The 19,580-nt window shown below is 38.2% G+C and overlaps 1 protein-coding gene across 1 annotated transcript in view; it reads left to right on the plus strand.

Annotated features, from left to right (window-relative positions):
* Nucleotides 1–19,580, plus strand: part of LOC118416228 (voltage-dependent calcium channel subunit alpha-2/delta-2-like) — a gene marked incomplete in the record, with an annotated part of 67,733 nt that overhangs the window by 25,224 nt on the left and 22,929 nt on the right. The window contains 9 exon segments of the mRNA XM_035821312.1: nucleotides 2,773–2,832; nucleotides 7,521–7,662; nucleotides 7,953–8,120; nucleotides 13,869–13,926; nucleotides 14,634–14,684; nucleotides 17,396–17,495; nucleotides 17,980–18,048; nucleotides 18,531–18,620; nucleotides 19,266–19,388. Coding sequence (XP_035677205.1) covers nucleotides 2,773–2,832; nucleotides 7,521–7,662; nucleotides 7,953–8,120; nucleotides 13,869–13,926; nucleotides 14,634–14,684; nucleotides 17,396–17,495; nucleotides 17,980–18,048; nucleotides 18,531–18,620; nucleotides 19,266–19,388 — 861 coding nt within the window.

The following is a 19,580-nucleotide window of genomic DNA, read 5'->3' on the forward strand; positions in this document are numbered from 1 at the left end:
CTTTAAGGATTTGATAGCTTGTAACTAAGTTTTATTATTAGGCTATTACTTAAATTTATATTAATTAAGTGGTGCACCTAAAAAAATTTTGGTGCACCCAATTTTTTAAGCTGGGTGCACCAGTGCACCTAATCCCAAAAATGAATTTTGAGCCCTGTATTGTATTGTTTCAGGTATTGACTATTTCTCAGAAGCGATATAATGTGGATCAAACTTCCAAGTGCTTATTCCAACCCTGCTAACAATCACCATTCCAAGGACTGTGTGTCTCAGAGCTAGACGGAACTCTTGCCGATATATTTTAGGAAAGTATTCAAATTGCCAATCATCCTTGTATTAATGGACTCCAGACTATTCTACTGGGAAGCAATTAGAGGGGTGTAAAGAATAGGATGAATTCCAGGGTATCAATTACCAACAGTGACACTCACAATTATCACAGTTATAATAGAGTAGATTCATTCCTCATGCTACCGACATCTTGCACACTGCAGTCGTCCCTCAGAAGGACATCTGGAGCCGCAGAGTTCAAGTTTTAGACTTCTATTCAGCCTGTCGGCCATAAAGTTCCTATACGGGGAACATGTGGGTCCAGCGTCTCTTCTGAAGATGTGACGTAAGTGTGTACGGTTGGCTTGAGGTTGTCCTTTCCCACATACTCTACTCAAAATTATCACAGTTACTGCATTCTGGCAGCTTGAAGGTTTGTGGACTTAGGCATATTTTAAACTCTGCATCAACAAATCACACTAAAGTCTAATGTATTCCTCCCGGAAGCTGGAATAAGTGGTTATGTTATGGGAGGTGGGAATGGTTGCTGAAGGGGAGGATTTTTGTGGCCACTGGGGAAGATTATTATCTGTGAAATCACAGATAACAGATGTTGCATTTTACTGTGTGGCCTGGAGGCATACAGAGGACTTGCTACTTGCTAAACTTTACAACAAAATAACCTGCCTACATTTGAGGTTTCTGTTTGAGCTTGAGTTAGCTTTTAAACAGCGCCTACAGTTAGATGTGCAAAGGTTAGGTGTGACTCGGGGTTGTCTCCTGGACCCATCCCTACATCCTGGGATGGAAATTTATTTCTTTGAATGGAGGAAAGTTTCACCTCATCAGTCCAAAAAATCTTTACTTCATGAGATGAAATTGATGAAAATGTATTACAGTTGTGTATTACAATTTAACATTGACCATCAACAACATAGCCTCCCAAAAAATAATTGAGATGGAAAAGAATCTGAAGCCAGAGACAGCCCAGGTGTGACAGGATGTCAGGTGTAATATAACCAGCTGCTGCTGCACCGCGTGCCAGGGAAGCTGGTGTGTTATGCCGAGGGGCACTTATTCTGCCTACATAGATACACGTTCAGATACAGATGGAGACAATACTGTTTAAAAAGATACTGAATTTTGAAATGTTTTGGGAGATTATATACGGTGCCATCATATCTCAACAGCTGCCTTTGCACCAGGAAAAGGCTTTCCATCATGTAATCACAGCTATGCTACGGATTCAAACCTGTCAGAGATAGATACAGAAACAACGGTTACTCCCATCTGTTCCAATACCCGCTACTGTAAATGCATTTAAGCTCGCGAGGATTTAATTTCGCGGAAGCGGGAAAAAGAACTTTTCGCGGTGGTTTTAAGTTCGCGGTAGCAACATGCACTGTAGTCGCTTACTGCTATAGAATGATGTTGGCGGTGGATTTAAATTCACCGTGAAGCGGCCACCGCGAAAACTGCGAACATTAATCCACCGCGAAAGTTTCTGCATTTACAGTAACCCCAACCTTAACATAGGTGTGTATTGGAATGTTGGCATGTAGGGACTGAGAGGGGCTTGTCTCTGAACCACAGATATAGATATACATGTAGATAGATTAACCATATCTCTATTTTCAGCACCAAGGACAAGGCAATGCATTTTTTCAACCACTATATCAAACATGGCCCAAGCCTACTTTCTCCTCCTACCACAAAATGAAGACTTGGCAAAAACAATTACATGTGCAGCAATTGTTATTTACACAGAAGGCTTCCGAGAGAAAGTCGTTCACTGGAAAAAAAGGTTGCTGGAAACTTGTGTTCCTTTAAAAGGAATGAAAAAGACACTGTGTCCTCAAAGATTACATTGTTCTTTGACACACCCCTACTGCAAAGCTAGATTTGGTACACCCTAGTAGGACAAGCATGGTTTCCTTATTAAGCTGATAATGGAATGTTATCAGCTGTTCTGATCAGCAATAGTTACCGCTGAAGTCTGCAGTCCTCAGAAGTTCCCCAGCGATCAACTGCTGACAAACGATTAAGAGCTTTAGTTCTGCAACTTCTGTGCAGGATGCCTAATATAGATAGGAAAGGAAATTACAGTTTTTATAGATCTGCCATGCATAGATTTATTTTGATTAGCCTTTCTCTATATCTTTCATTTATCAAAAGTTCAGTAGCCCAACGTCATACCATTGTGCCAGCCTTTTATTTAGCAATGAGCCATTTTTGTGTATTGAATTTTTGAATCTTACTTTACAATGATGATCACTATTTAGAAATAATGAAACAACATTACTGTTTAATGTAGTCTGTGATTTTAAATTATACTGAGTTACTCTGATTTTTTTTGCTTACCAATTTAGACCGATTTTAATTTTTTTTGTCCAAATTTCTAATTGAAATTGACACCATGCACTAGGTCTAGGTTGTAGGCCTGAGTAAAAACATCAGCTATGAGTTAATATTTTGCATTTATTGTTTCTCTCCTATCTTTAGAGTCTGTCTGAAGCGGCAGAAGCTGCAGTTGCCAACCACAACTACAACCAGAGCATCAAGGTAATAAATAGAAAAAATTTAATGTATACTTTATTACTATGGCCTGTTTTATTTTGATTGATGGATATTAGAAGAAGCCAGGAACATTTTCAGGTCAGCCTGTGACTCTAATCACCTTTGTATAATGTTATCCAGTTGACGGTCCCAAATTGTAGGATTGGAACAATAAAAAAGCAATGTTTTTCTCCTTTCTTTACAAAATATGATTCCTACAGTCTTTAAATGTGTACAGGTGTGATGTGTGTTCTGAACTTCGGATGCGTGTTTACAAATTAGCAGCTTTGTTTTTGTTCAGACTAGCTCAACATTCTAGTATACTGCTCTGCCTGCCTTTTTTATAGAAGAATGTGATTGAATAACAAACATCATGTTCTTTCATTAAAACAGAGATAATTTTTTTAGTTTTATCGCCAAAATCCAGGATTGTCTGTGGGGGCTTTTAGTCCTTTTGCTTTGAAAGACTCTTTTGACTCCCTATGAATTTAGATTGCAATTTTGAAGAAAAAGTCTTATTTGTTCGTCATTTTTTCATTGAGCTACGCTCAAGGAGTTTTAAGTCCTGCAAAATAAGGCATATAAATTATAATTTGTCATTAGTGAGCAATTCCAGCATTAATCACATGTAGATGGGTCGAGGTGTGCCAACTGACCCAGGAAATCCAATTTCTACTTCCCCCCGTCTAAAAATGCTGACAGACAGAGGACTGGAAACTCTCCAACTTTCTAATCATACCATATGTAATCATGCTTTTGGCTCTGTGCTATTTATAGCATGTGAATCACCAAGACAAAGGCATCTGATTTTTGCCATCTGTTATTATCCATCCAGAGTGGTAATCAAATTACTGCGATGAATTCTTCTTCCTGAATTAGGCCGGATTGGCACTTAATTAGAATTGATGGTGCCGTGATCCTTGAGCAGATTAGTGTGACTGTCGTTTCATCAATTATTCCCTCCAATGGCTGCTGCCGGTGTGCGATAGCGTTAGGAAAGTGTTCTAAATACTTGCACAGGGCTCGAAATAACACCTGCATATGCAGGTTTGTGCAGGTAAAATTGGACCTGTGCAGGTATTTTGGGTGTCTACCTGCACCTAACCTGTACTGGTCCATGTACTGGGTTTTAGACATAAATGCCCTATGATGTAGGTGTATGTGGATTGTTATAAGTTGCATTGACTGTTACCACCTATAAAATATAAAAGAAAAAATAGCAATGGCTCCTGAACAATTTTAGTATAATCCATGCTTCCTAAATTCAGAGTGATACAGGTAAAATTTGTCTGGTGCAGGTAATTTTCAATGTTACCTGCACCAGTGCAGGCATGCAGAAAAGTATTTCGAGCCCTGATCAATTATTCCCTCCAATGGCTGCTGCCGGTGTGCGATAGCGTTAGGAAAGTGTTCTAATTACTTGCAAAATGTGCTGAAGCCCAGGGTTGCGGAATAATTTCTCAGTAGCAGGGCTCGAAATACTTTTTTCTGCATACCTGCACTGATGCAGGTAACATTGAAAATTACCTGCACCAGACAAATTTTACCTGCACCACTCTAAACTTAAGACTTATGAATCATACTAAAACTGTTCAGGAACCATGCATTGCTTTTTTTCTTTCATACTTTATCAATGCAGCTAGTAACAATCCATACACACCTACATCATAGAACTTTTATGTATAAAACCAAGTACATGAGCCAGTGCAGATTTAGGTGCAGGTACACATCAGAAATACCTGCACAGCTCCAATATGCATATGCAGGTGGTATTTCGAGCCCTGTTGCAAAATGTGCTTAAGCCCAGGGTTGCGGAATAATTTCCCTGTAGTGTGGTGTCAGCGGGTTATCTGTGAGCCTAACAAGTTTTGACATCAACTTTTACCCATGATTTACAATGTACAGTGCACCTAACAGAAAATCATTAAAACACATTTATGAAAAGTATCTTAATATTAGCATTTTAATATTTTTGTTTGAAATAATACTAATCACTTGGAAATAAAGATCAAAGACATAAAGTATTTTGAAAAGATTCATAGATAATCGCCAAAAATAGAGAATGAGAAAAAAATACAAAATCTGAAAATAAATGAGAGCTTCTGCATGGTACTAATTTACTTATGGCATACATAATATAATCATCAGACTGTTCTGTAACATATGTTAGTATTGACATTGTGCTTATAAAAAGGTCAATTAATCATCAATGTTGACAAAGGTGAAAGCTGCTCCAAGCTGATGACATAGCTGAAAACTAATGTCATTTCCTCTGTGACAAATGAAATTCCTCTGAGTCAGCATTTGTCCAAAATGCTGACAATCATGAAAAATCTGAAAATATGGTGATCAAAAAGAACTTTGAAATGTGAGATCCTCAAATAACATTTGAAGACTCGGTTCTAGATGACTGTAATGTAGAATATCAAGTGTAATGTTTGCTAACTGCCCTCGCAGCAAATTTCAGGTCACTTCTCGGGTCTGATTGATTCTAATATTAGTATTTTAGTATTTTTATTATTATAAAACACTCTTGAAAACTGGACTGAGTTCTATATGTCTGTTATGAAGCATATGAAGTATAACGTTTGCTAACTGCCCTCGCAGCAAGTTTCCAGTCGCTCCTCGTGTCTGATTAATTTTCTCCCTCCCAGCCCCGGAGGTCGGAACAATCTTGTAATTTTCTAGGGATTAGGTTTAAAGGCGGAGAGAAGAAGGCCCCGGGACAGAGCTGTGGGAATGAACACCCTGTGTGCAGGGATAAACTGGGGAGTCAACTTTCCGATTCCTTCTGAAGTCCTGAAGACATGGATCAGCACCATGGACAGTGCCTTTTTTGCCTGTTGTTTTCTTTCTTGATTTTTCTTCTAAAAGTTAATTATGAAAGACCCCAAAACAAGAAAAGATTCAAATGGACCTTTTTCATGGTGGACATTGATTGCTTTTTAATGCCACACCAATGCATTTTGCTTTTTCTTTTTCTTAGGCCACACCAATTTTTCTTGGGAGTCAACTTTCCAATTCCTTTCAAAGTCCTGAAGGCATGGATCAGCACCATGGACAGGGCTGTTTTTTCGACTGTTGTTTTCTTTCTTGATTTTACTTTGAAAAGTCAATTGTAACAGACCTGAAATCAAGAAGTTGAGTAAGATGAGCATTTCATGGTGAAAATTGATTGCTTTCCAAGGGCAAACTTATTTGTTAACCTGCTTCTTATTTTGAAACTAGAAGTAAAATTTGAGAAAGAGAGTGAAGATAAAGTTAAAATGTACAAGCAATCTATTCTAAACTACAAAGTAAAGAATGTTTGGCCAAATTTTGCAGAACTGCCTTAAATTTAGCCTGATTTGTAGTCAAATGCGGTGCCCTTGAATTTAGCGTAAAGCATTTTGGGACCCCCCATGCACATCCTCTAAAAATTGCTGACAACATCTTTGCATAATCCACTATCTGAAACAACATGCATATACAGCATGTTATTAGCAAGGTACAGCATTCCTTAATTAGAATTTCCATGTAGATCTTCTAATCCAAGTAACGTATTTCAATCCGGGAGCCAACCAAATCAATCGGCGCGGCCCAGTATTGATTGATTGACATCTGGAAATCAATGTAATTACTTCCACAGTACACTTTCAAAGCCACAAGGCAGTCCTTGAGTCCCCGTAATTGGAGAGGTTGTAAAATCAATGATAGCCCTAAGCACTATGTGACACATGAATCGAGCTGCAAATTGCAGATCTAAATCATGACAATGTAATGTGATTTGCAAGTGTTATGAATTGCGCCCGGGGTGCCAGCAGTGGATTATGCTCATCGAAGGCATTGTTTGGTGCCTATTTATTTTAATGAAGAAAGATGAGACTTGTCCGGGCATGAGTGTGTGTCTGTTTTCCCCTGTGTATAGGAAGTAGAGGCCATGGTGGGTTTGCTTGGATGTGAAATAACAAAACAGGACCTAAAAGCAAAATAATGCAAAATAGCTTTTGGCTCGCCTGACATTTTGTTTACCAGAATATGGCCACTGTTCCTTTAACCACTGCACTATTTTTTGAGATTAGTAGATGTTCAGAGGTCACTGAGCCCCATCAAGTAATGATTTGGTGATAATGAATTTGTTGATCTGATGATCAAGAACAAATTTGACCAAAGGTCCTTGGACAGTGTAGTAAAAGAATAATGCATTTTACTCAATGATTACCATGAGCAGTCGTAGGCGTATTTAAGAGTGGTTTACTTTGTACGTAGTGTATTGTACTGTTGTCTTGTATTGCATTTCTTTGTGTTGTGTTAATATTGTTTTGTTGTGTGCTACACGTATTGCAAAATGCTTTGTTGTATTGCACTATCATTTCATTATAGTGTATTTTGATGTGCTGTAATATGTTTTAAATATTTCATTGTATTTGTTATTTGCTTTGTAGAACTACATGTAGAAGACACCAACAGCAGGCAGCTATTGGCAAACAAGCCCTTTAAAATTAAATTGAACTCCAGACTTTCGATCAATAATAAGTTATAACTTTAAGTTTTTTTGTCAACTGACTGAGCAGTATCCATATTGTACATTAATGACTACTGTTGTATTCATTAGTTCCTTTGCACAGAGTTGTAGACTCTATGGACTGACAGTAGTAGTAGTAGTAGTTTATTTAAAGACCGGCTCTAACATCTTCACACATCCACCCCCTCAGGTTGCAGATGTACCGTACTACAGTGCCATGGACGGCATCCCTGAACACAGGCTGCCTGGGCTGGCTGATGACAAGTGGCTGGGGGGACAGACTAACCGCACAAACAGCTCTATACACATCCCTGTCAACATCTATGAACAAGGTAGAATTAAAAGACATTTTGATGAATTTTATGATGTTAATGCACTAGAGAGAATACAGGCTGCAAGAAGTTACTGCTTTGCTCTGTATCTCATTCAGCTTGGAACCCATCTTTTAAAAATATCACCGAATTTTGCACTCATGACCCAATTGTCCAGGACACATGACTGTATTGTGTGACATCAACAATGGCTCAAAGGTTGATAGAAGTCAATTCCACCCCTGTGACGGTTGAGAGAAGGTTCATGCTCTTTGTTTTGCCTTTTTCAATTTGTGTTTTTCCCCTACTAGATGCACACGTGCTGAACGTGATTGCCTGGTCCTCCCACCTGGACTCAGTGTTTATAGACAACTGGCAGCAGAACCAGGAGACTCTGCCCTGGCAGGCCTTCGCCAGCCAGACTGGAGTGTTCCGCATGTACCCCGCCAGACCCATGCAGCCTCACAGATTCGGCAGCAGTAAGAGCTTCACTCTACTTTTGTTTTATTTTCATAATTATCATGTTAGTCGTTGCTTGTGTGTTGTAACCAGAGCTGTCTCGAGGACCATACTTTCCATCTCAGGATGTAAAGTTACTTATTGGGACCAGGAAAAATCGCCTGTCCCATATATCTTCATGATACAAAAATGTTGTCTTCATAAAAAAGACATAATATTTCAATATAACATTTAATGTGTTTTTCTAAGATAAATATGACAGATTTCAAAACACTATAAATCAACAGCATGAGCTCCCAAACAATAAGTTGGTCTACTGTCTAGTCTCATAAGAAATCGACAGCTAGAAACAGCCCTGATTCAATGTAAATATATACTCACCTGAGATTACAACAGTAGTAGCAGTTATAGTTTCCCAGCATCATTTCTAAAGTTAACTGAAAACCACTGAATAGCTATCTTAAAGTGTATTAATATTATAAAGACAACATTTTCGCAAAATGTGGAATATGTCTCTTCCAGTAATTTGCCTGAAACTAACACAGATTTTAATCTGTAGGTTTGCTATAAATATAATCACAAACCTATAATTACAAGAAGAGGTTGTGCTGTTGCAAACCTGTTACAAAGCAGATTTTGCTATTGCAAAGATGTAATTGTTAATATTTGCTAGAACAGCTAATATTTTGCTCATATTTGCTGAGACCCTACCATGTGATGCCATCAGTAGTTCTAAGCTCTGATTGGTTCATGGCAGAAGAAAAGGAAGATGAAGAAGAAAGGAGAAAGCAAAAACAATATGTTTCCCCTTTGAGAAACATTACTTTCAACCATTGACTAATAGGATTTCGTAAGACTAGTTTCAACTAAAGCTTCAGGATGAAGTATAGAGGACCATTTTAATTGCGCACAACTATTTATGAGCCAATTTACAAGGCAATTAGTTGCTTAGGAAATTTACAACCTTTATAGTAATTACTGAGCAAACTATTATTCAACATGGGTATATCCTCTATCAGGTGAGATGATCCTTATGTTGCTAATTACAAAATAACAGTAACGTTGTAATGAATTAAAAGATCAGGGGGATTCACAAACCCAGTAATACAATATAATACAAAAGCAATTTCAACTAGTCTTAGGGAAAGTGACAACTCTGCACAAAGAAGGATCATTCTTTAGAAATGTAAGAGGTGAATAGTTGAAAAAAGCTGACGAAACTGTGAAGTGTCTCTATATGCTGCAAGGGATATGTAGAAATTCAGTCATCATCTAAAACAAAACAAAAAGAAAGAAATAATCATAGAACTACAGATCTAGAAAAACATGTACCATATTCATAATACAGGTTATTGCAGGCAAAACTAGAGCTAGTAGTTGATAGTTAAACTATGGTTTCTCGGCTAGTAGATAGGGAAAAAAAGTAGCTTTTGTAAGCTTTAAGTCAGCAATTATTTCTGGGCATATATAAGGAGTGATGTATGTGGTGAGAGAATAAGTTTGATGGCAGGATGTTTTCAATCCTTAATCTCATAATTTAACTTCTCCCAGAAAAAGTAACTTAGCTATTATTTCTGAACATACAAAGTGATGTATGTAGCAACAGAATAAGTTTGATGGTAGGATATTTCAATCCTCCTTCTCATAATTGCTTCTCCCAGATTCTTTTCTGCCGGGAACTCGCTGCGCGGTACCCACACCAACTCGAGTCATATTTCACTCGGTACGCACTCAATACTATAGAAAATACATCTCGCCTTTCATCAGATAGCCGCATGTCCCATTACTGGATGAAATAACTAAAGCTCTGCTGTGGGAACAGTTTTATGAATATAAATGCCTCTCCACATTGACTCATATCGATGGCGAGAGATTGCCTTAATTGGAAATGTTGTAGTTATGGAAGCCAGCTGGTGTCGGGAGGATTTGGGTTCTAAGTCGTCGGAGATTGGATGTTTTGGTAGCGATGTATCAAGGGATCTAGTTTCTTTGGTTGTGTTTGGCTGCTGATCATTGTTAAAGCCCTATTTTCTTGTCAAGGATTAATGTGCCAGCTGCACAGTCAAGGACGATCACTTCTGAGATAGTGGCTAAGAGAGAGGAGCTGTGTTGGGGAAGCAGCTAAGAGGATTCTGTTAAACTATTGAACATCAACATAACTTCAAAGTTTCATGATTTTGCTGGGCACTCTATGACAGCCAATCGGCAGAGTGTTGGGCTCAGGCTAAAGAGGTCCTGAGTTCAAATCCTGCCGTGTCACGGATCTTGTGCCCTTGGAAAGGCTCTTATGATGACTTTTCTTACCTAACTCAGATGTAAATGAGTACATATAGTTGGGGCTAGTGGCAGTGACAGGCCTTTGTGGCATGTTCAGGCACGACATTAAGAAATTGGAGAACTATACTAACAGTGACAAGTAATTTACTTAAGTGCAGCATCAGAAATCCCCAAAGATATCCAGCTGTCTAGAAAAAGATCTTGTTAACAATTTGTGCTAGTCGCAGTTGACACCTGAGGGTACCAAGCGGAAGTATGAACGTTACTGATAAGTCTGAGTCAGTGTTGTTTAGCCAGTAACAACCAGTGTCTAGGGAAACAATTTACTGTCATAAGAAAAACAATGACAGATTGGTAAAATGTTACAGTAGTTCTCTTCTTCGCAAGCTCCAAAGAGAACTAAATTTTCCGTCTATTTCACAGACAGACAAGTACTTAGCCGTTACGGTAGTGAGCTCACTGGAGAGATGGATGAAAGGTCAGAGGGTAAATGAGGTCAGAGGGATCAGCATCAGGGTAGGCGGTCACCTGACCGCTCTGCTCAGCTGATGTAAAACGTGACTGCTAAGACATTGTTGCAGTACCAATTACATAATTATATACACTTACTTTCTATTTGAAGATAGACAGTCAAGCTCTGAGATTTCTAAGGAAAAATCCTTTTGACCGAGGACTGGCATTACAATTGAGCTACTTAATACTATTTAGATGAATAAAGTAGCCATTACAACCTGTGGCTTAAAAGAGGGAATCTAAATGATATAATGGTGTCTTTAGAAAGTTTTATGTATTTTTTCATCTTCCAAATCATATTTTTGCATACCAGTATTAGTTTAATCAATAATTCTTAGTTCATACTAACGATAAATTAAATCCATAGTGGAAAGGGGGCCTAAAGAATAATTTAAACTCAGAATGTACAAAAGAAGTCCTCAAAAAGATTCTTAAAGTACATCTATGTGTCTCAGCTGGTGCTATTGATCTGTACGGTGCAGAGGTCAGTCTGACAGTATGAAAAACTGCCTTCCCTGGAACTTTGCAGGTTACGCTCTGTGGTTTTAAATTGAATCTCGGATGAAAAATTCATTCAACACTCTCATGTTATGGATCGGATACATGGCATGGTGTCCACAAGCTTAAGAGTGAAAAAGTTGACTTCTTTTTTAGCAAAATGCTTTCTTTTCAAAATTAAAGATTGTTGCATTGGAGTGGCATAATGGTTAGTTACAGTTGTGTAAAACATTGGACTCAAAACCAATTGGTCCCGGCTTTGAATCTTGCCATGCCCCAATGTTGCCGTCTTGGGATAGGCAGCAAGTTTTTCAATACTTCTTTCCCTAATGATGGACTGACACCCCTGGACAACTCTGTCCACGCAAAGGGTGCCAAAAAACACAGTCACGCAGATCTGGTGCAACAAATATCTGCACATTCACCACTAAGAACTGTAGAGAAAATGTTATTAAGATTTGCATAATACAAGGAGGGACTAGCTTCGAAGAAAACTAATAATCTGAGAAGTGTGTGATTGTGTGATTTGATGTGCATTTTTGCAATAATATTAATAATTCCCTCTGTCCCAATTAAACAAGTATATTAAGTCTGCACCAATGAAAATAAAAAGTTTTAGGACAAAAGCTAATTTTGTCTTTTTAAACTAATATACACTTAGTCTACTACTGGTATAATTCTAAACCTGCAGTAGAAACATCTACATTAAAATCTAATATCTACCATAAACATTCAGATGATCAGTTACAGTCGCACATTTAATGTGTTCTAGATTCTTTATTGCACATACAATTGGGATGTTTAAGATTCTGCAAGTCATGGTGAATGAGAATATAGCATGGTTAATGTGCTGTTGACTCTTAGTTTTACATTTAGTTCTAATTTACTTCATTGTTTGTCTGTCAATGATGTAATTTGTTTGCTTTCTGTTAGTCTATTACAGCTATTAGACAGTATGATATTACTGTTGCAGTGAACCTTACTCATTTATAATAATAGATCACTACCTACTTCATGTTTCTTGTAATTACCATTCATACAATTCTGGTTTCAAAAAGATCGTGCACAAGACTTGAAATATGTTTTTCTGCAATATCTGACTCATGATAACCAGTCAGTATTTTAGAATTATTCAATACAAAATTGTTTGTCAATTCTGGTTCAAGTTTTTTCATTGCCCTATATGTTTTCGTCCTCTTGACGTCCTCTTGCTGAATTTTCAAGAAGAAGGGAAATAAATTCATGTGACTGTCAATGCTTCCCCCAGAATGTAGCAAATAGTCATGTGGTGATTTGAAGTAAACAGTGCCTAATGTATGTGTTAACATAATTTATTTACAACACTAACACATTAACCCCTCCCCATGTCCCTCCCCTGTACTGTATCCCACTAGGAACTCTAACAATTGCTGATGTCCCGCGAAGGTTTGATGAGTTTGATGCCCGTATGACTCAGTGGTAAGTAATGTGGAGCCCACACTCGTATGTGACTTTTGGGTTGTCTCAAAGTTACATGTATATAAATTCAACAGCATTACATAGAAAATTAAAGGAATGTATGCCTTTTTGTTCAGTGAAAAGGTAAACAAAAAATTCTTGATATTTCTAAACCATGTTTGGACAAAATGTCTCTGAATGGAAGGAAGAAGATTTTGAGACAACCTTCTTGTCACAGTAGTACACATAGGGGCTTGTTCATTAGTTTTGATTGAGAGGATGCTGGGTTGAGCATAGTTTGAAAAAAGATACATCAGTTCATCAACACTGAGTCAGGAACTGTTTGTGGTGTTAATCGCTTGCTACTTCCAACCTGTACATTGCTCCAAATTTCATTTGGAGTGATTCCAATTTTTTTCTTCATTTTTATGCAGCCAGCCTCCTCTTTATACTACTTGAAACATAATGATCTGTCCCCTACGTGTATGCATACTTACCTGCTACTGCACAGCTGCATTCCTTTCCTACAGGTGGCCACCTGGTGAACCTGCAGTAGCTGTAATATTCCTGCGCTAATCAACTGAACCACAGCACCACCAAGGCTGGATACCATCCGGATAGTAGTTCGCTCCGGCATTTATAGATTTAGTCGCTTCTCTGCTATTCCATCTGCTAGTGGGAACTTTGACATATCTAACGTCTAGATTAGTCCAAATTTTGGACGAGGGTGTTGATTGGTCCTTACACATCAGCAAATAAAAGAATGGGTTCAAGTGCTTGCTTGAACAGGTGTTTCAACGCCCAAAATGCCCCTTCCACTTGCGGGAGGCCTGTTGTCATTGAACGAGTGCTCTAGAAGGTGTTCCTTAATTTACTCATTAGCTAAGATCACCATCTAAGGTTTGAATGTGCAAGTTTCCAGATAGGTAGCAAAAGCAAACATACGAGCAAACTACTACCCGCATGGTACCCAGGCTAAGCACCAACACAGTTGTCACATATTAGCTCACTGGGTTCTATAATCATGTTTTGCTTGTCTGTAGTGTCATTCACTGCTGACAGAAGACAGTTCGCCAGCTATGACCCACGTATCTCGCAGTGGTAAGAAAATCAAAGGCACATTTCCTCTTGAGGGTAATACTAACAAGAGGAGTAGCTAAAAATGGACAAACAATTGGTGAGGGGAAGAATAACCACAGACGTGAACTCTGAACTAAAATTAAACTTGTCTTTGGAGAAAGGGAAAATGTCATTTATAATACAGTTAAGTGTACTAATGTTTTTCTTACGATAATTTATTGGGCCATAATTTCATTTCTGAATGAAGCAGAAAAGGTAAATCTTTAATTTGAAAGTGTAAAATTGAAAGTGAATGATCGATTTCTGGATATTGAAAACTTGAGGCTATTGTTGAAACCCTTTGAAATTTTATCATTTTTGGAATCCACACATTCACTTTAACCACAGATATTCTCACACACCTACATAACTGTGCACATCTGAATTCTGGTTTATCCCAACCTTCTTGTAACAGGAAGAGCGTCTTTGCTTTGCTTTATTAACTTCTACAAAGACTTAACTTTAATTTGAAAAATTATTTTTTTACCTTACACTTTCATTGCTTCTTTAGCTGGTGTTGGTACAAAGGTGGTGGTTATAAGTTTTTATTAATAAAGAAACTGCACATCCTAATTTGCAGTACTGTCGTTTCTTTTTGTGCAATGTTGCAACAGTATCAAATTTTACAGTGCCACTTTTGTTCCATTTAGCTTGTCAATGATTGATTGATGAGTGATTTGAATTTGCAGGTACCAACAGACCATCAGTTCCCCAAAGGACATGCTCATCCTTCTAGACACGTAAGTGAATCCTGATAGTTGAGCATATAATATGTTGATGTATCCATACATAGATATCCATATATATGTGTTTAGTTGTACTGTAAGTAGTTGTTATACATGTAGACCTTACGAAAGTCGCTGTACTTTTGTCGTGTCAATAAAGATTGCCTATAATAATTATATTAATATATACTATTTAAGTAGGTATTGCCAATAGCCTTTTTGAGGCTGTAGAAGCAGTGGGTTTATATTAGGCAGGGCTTGAAATACTTTTTTCTGAATACCTGCACTGGTGCAGATAACATTGAACTACCTGCACCAGACAAATTTTACCTGCACCACTCTGAAATTAGGTAGTATGGATCATACTAAAATTGTTGAGGAACCATTGCTCTTTTTTCTTTTATACTTAAAAGGTGATAACGTTCAATGCAGCTGATAACAATCCACATACACCTACATCATAGGACATTTATGTATAAAACCCAGTACATGGACCAGTGCAGGCTAGGTGCAGGTAGACACCAGAAATACATTGTACCTGCACAGCTCCAATTTTATCGCACTAACCTGCATATGCAGGTGGTATTTCGACCCTGTTAGGGCACGGTATTGGAAGGCGTAGCCTATCCCTCCCCTCCCACTGCCTCTTACCTCTCTAACTGAAGTCAGGTTCCAATTTTTACACCTGGGTGGAGTCTGTGACAAGTGCTTATTTCCCAAAGGCACGAGATTGGTGGCATGACAGGATCCAAACTCAGGACCTCTGCGTTCTGGGTCAGACACTCTGCACACATTGTGCAGAATTGATGATCTTTTCAAATGTTTCTGAAAAGGAAGCCAAATTCCCTCACTGAACTTGACCTAGTAACAATCATTCATCAATATTGTGGTACAAATAAAGATAACCCAGATGAGAAAAGACAACAGAATTAATGCACATTGTTTTGCACTTACTCTATAGTTACTATAGGTGGAAATGAAAAAAAAATTCTATTATCTTAAAATAGTACAAAAAAATTATAAACTGGTATAGATGAATTCAAAGACATACTTTGACAAATGCATTTGTTTTCTCAGTCTTGATGATACACATGGACACCTGTGGTGCACTAAATGACTAATGGTTGAAAGTACTTTGAGTTTCTAATCTCTAATGCTGTACGCCTGAGAAACCTATTTGTGCAATGTTTGTATCACTCATAAACTGTGACACTTTAAGGCTGGATTAATATCATGTCTCCAGTCAATCCTTTGAGAAAAGAAAGCGCAGACACTTCCTTACCTACTTTCTGTCCTTGACAATCCTTGGAGAATGACTGTAGACTTCTGGAGCCAGAGTCTTAGACATACAATGTAATGAAGACAGCGTGGGGTTTTAGAAACCAATCTTCCTTTAGAAAGCAATCAGGGAATGCAACATTTCCATGGCCATTAGGCGTGTGGAAGGAGTGTTTACACAGAATGGTAATGACCTTAATGGAAAATCTGGCTAGATTTATTTTCCGTTGAGCCTGTCTATGTCAGTCTCCCATTAATGATCTTGCAGGAGATGAACTGCTCTCGATTACAAATCTTGGAATTTCTTTAAGGTGGAAATTCTTTATTCTATTATAGGCTAGCATTCTTTTAACATAACATTTTACATGCAAGAGGCATGTGATATCTGAACTCTCATAATAATTCAATATCAGAAATCTCATTTTAAAAATTCTGCCAGTTATATGTACCCCAAGACTGCCACCTTTAAAAAAATAGTGCAAATACATTTTACATTTAGAGGATCTTGTTTAACACACTAAAGCCTTTCCAATGTTTAATAATGTCCTTGAAGACACAGCGCTGTAATGATGTCACTCTGGGAAATCAGATGGTTTGGCTGATGGGCCCTTTTGAACCATTAAGCACCGCTGGTTTCACTTAAAACAGGATGGATGTGAATCACTGTGCTTTTTCTTGTACTACTTCTTGCAATTTGGCAACTTTTCTGAGAAAAACGCATCATTTATGGGGCATCAGAGAAATCCCCATCTCTAAGAGGCTTGGAAAGAGATATTTTTCGGTGTTAAGGGATTGAGAGGTAGAGTCGAGGTAACCCGTTAGCGGCTTAAAGAGTGTGCCTAAAATCCCCCAGCTCTGCCATCACCATTATGTCTGCAAACTGAGCGTGAAGCACTCGTTTGTCTGAATTGTAGAACCATTCAATTTTAACGGTTGATATCAATATGCATTAGGTGAAGTGTGCTAGAATGTGTGAGATAGCATGTAATGAAATGTAACTTTTTAGGGCATCTGTTATAAGTCTTGTTTTGCACTGCACAGCTTAAGAACCACCTGCAATAATACATGTTTGTGCTGGTAGAATTTCAGTTTTGCTGGTATTTCTATAACAACCTGCCAGACACATGTACCACTCCAAATCTGACCTCCTTCAAGAAACTCTTGAAGTAAAAGAAATGACCAAACAGCTATGGACTATGAACCCTGAGCTTTTGCTACTAAATTTTTTGTACCATAAAAATTATATATGTAAATTTATGTTGATAGATTAAATTGATAGATAATCTGTATCTCTTATTTTCTATCTGACCCTTACCTCCCTCATTACCTCAATGAAAAGCGGCCTGCAGGACGGTTTGAGCTTCACATGAATAAATAAAGGTTGACACAAATAAAACCTTCTTACAAAGGTAAATATAATACTTCCCATGTTGTCTCCCCTATGTTAGGAGTGGGAGTGTAGAAGGGCGCTCACTCAGCCTGATGAAGCACACCACCTGGTTCCTCCTGGACAGGCTGACTGAGGACGATTACGTGGCCACCGGATACGTGAGTTCTTCTTCCTTCCATGACCAATTCATTTCTCCACAAGTCATCAATGTGTGTCATGTGCCTGGTTTGTCACATTATTCTTGCCTCTCTCATGACCTTTTTGGAAAGCAGCTTGTAGGCCCATTTGAGCTTTTCATGAATAAATGAATGTTCACACAAACAAACGAACAAACCTATAGACAGCAGTCGCGGTCCGTGCAGTTTGTGTAGGCACCACTAGGAGGCACTACTAAACAGTACGTGTAACTGCACAGAGGGATGGATATACAGTAAGGACAGTACTTTGGGGCTGCTGAGATGTTTAAGCTATATAATCTCATATCAAATTGTGCAATCTCGTTGCACTTAATTAACCAGCCTAAGGTCATTGATTTGAGATCTTACATATCTGAAAATCCGTATCTGAGAAAAAGTAGGTTATATAGATATCCTGATTTGATGTAAGTTCTGATGGCTCATAGATAATCGTTTCCTCTTGCAGTTCAATGCCTATGCCCAGGCTGTCAGCTGTCTGAGCAGTTTTGTGCAGGCAACCACTCACAACAAGGAGGTGAGAACCTGTGGATCTGAATCTAAATTATATATTATTCATTTATCGTTGACTGATCAACACATCTTACTGCATGAATTGAGTTGTTGTAGAAAATTTTGATGTTTCATATCATTGGACAAGTCCTGTTTTATCATAAGTTAGACTTGTTTCTGCCATTTGGAGAGTTGTTAGAACAGAATAGACGCTACGTGTATAGAGTGTATATATGTATAGAGTTTTACTCATTATATTAACAGTTCTAGTACTCTCGTTATGTATACAACAAGAAATCATGGAACATTTTAGTAATTTGCTTTATGTGAAAGAGTATGAATGTTAGACACCTACCATTATCAGTAGATTAGCCCCTTGCTATAGGGGTCCAATGGCATTGTTCTATGCACCAGCAAGTTTTGGAAGGATTTGAACTAGCTATTGGCAAAAAAAGAAGCACTAAATCAGAGATGTTAAAGTTGAGAGTTTGCCATCACCACCCTCAGGTGATCCACAAGTCCCTGGACAACCTGGAGGCAGCTGACCAGGCCAACTACTACGCAGGCCTGGAGTATGCCTTCAAGATCTTCAACAACGTGAGTGGCAAACATTACATAGCATTTGGTTTGAAATATAGCTTGTGAGTAGGACACTCTTGTTGTTTTTATTCTTTTTATTTTTTCTAATAATTACTACCTGTAGGCCACTCCAAAGTCACGAGTTACAATGTAACAGCTTTTGTAGCAGCAGCATCTAATTCTCCTTAAGTCAGAAACATAATGATTGAGACAAGCTCTATCACTCACTATGAGTGAGTATTAACCCAGTACTGGCCCAATAATGTTATTTTGCTGAATTGGTACATTGCCTTCATGTGTAAACAAGCTTTGTACTGTAACTACATACTGTGTAAGACTGGACTGTTAGATTTAAGAGTCACTCACACCAGGGTAGAACCCTAGTATTTGTGTCATGTTTGTTAACATACTCAAGTTGTGGCTGTTTTATGAATAGGAGCCCTTTGCTTGTACATGTATGCCCCATCTGAAAGGATGTCCCCAACCAAAGATAAGCAGGGCTCAGTTTTGCTTGTGTGAGAATATAGGTGTAAATGTAAAGTGCCTTTCTCAAGGGCACAACATTGGAGCCTGCTATAGATTCATACCCAGAACCTTTCTAGTCAACAACCCTCACCACAAGTTTACTTTCCCACCATTGATACATGACTTTTGTACGTACAGTTTGAAATGGAGGATCGGTTTGAGAACCAAGGGGCAGAATGCAACAAGGTCATCGTCCTGGTAACGGAGAATGCTGAGCTGTACCCTGAGGCTGTGTTCCGCAAGTACAACCCAGACAGAAATGTAAGAAAAATGAAATTGATAATAATTGTAGATATTTTGATATGTCAAATAGTGTAGCTTAATTTAACTTGGCGTTGCTGACCCGTACTCACAGACTGAGGTGCAATCAAACTTTTTAAGACTTTTTAGATGTTCTGCAGCCTTGTTCAATATTGTACATAGGCATGTAAATCGATCAGAAGCTTTTGTTAA

The sequence above is a fragment of the Branchiostoma floridae genome, chromosome 5, assembly GCF_000003815.2.
Source record: "Branchiostoma floridae strain S238N-H82 chromosome 5, Bfl_VNyyK, whole genome shotgun sequence".
NCBI classification, from domain to species: domain Eukaryota; kingdom Metazoa; phylum Chordata; class Leptocardii; order Amphioxiformes; family Branchiostomatidae; genus Branchiostoma; species Branchiostoma floridae.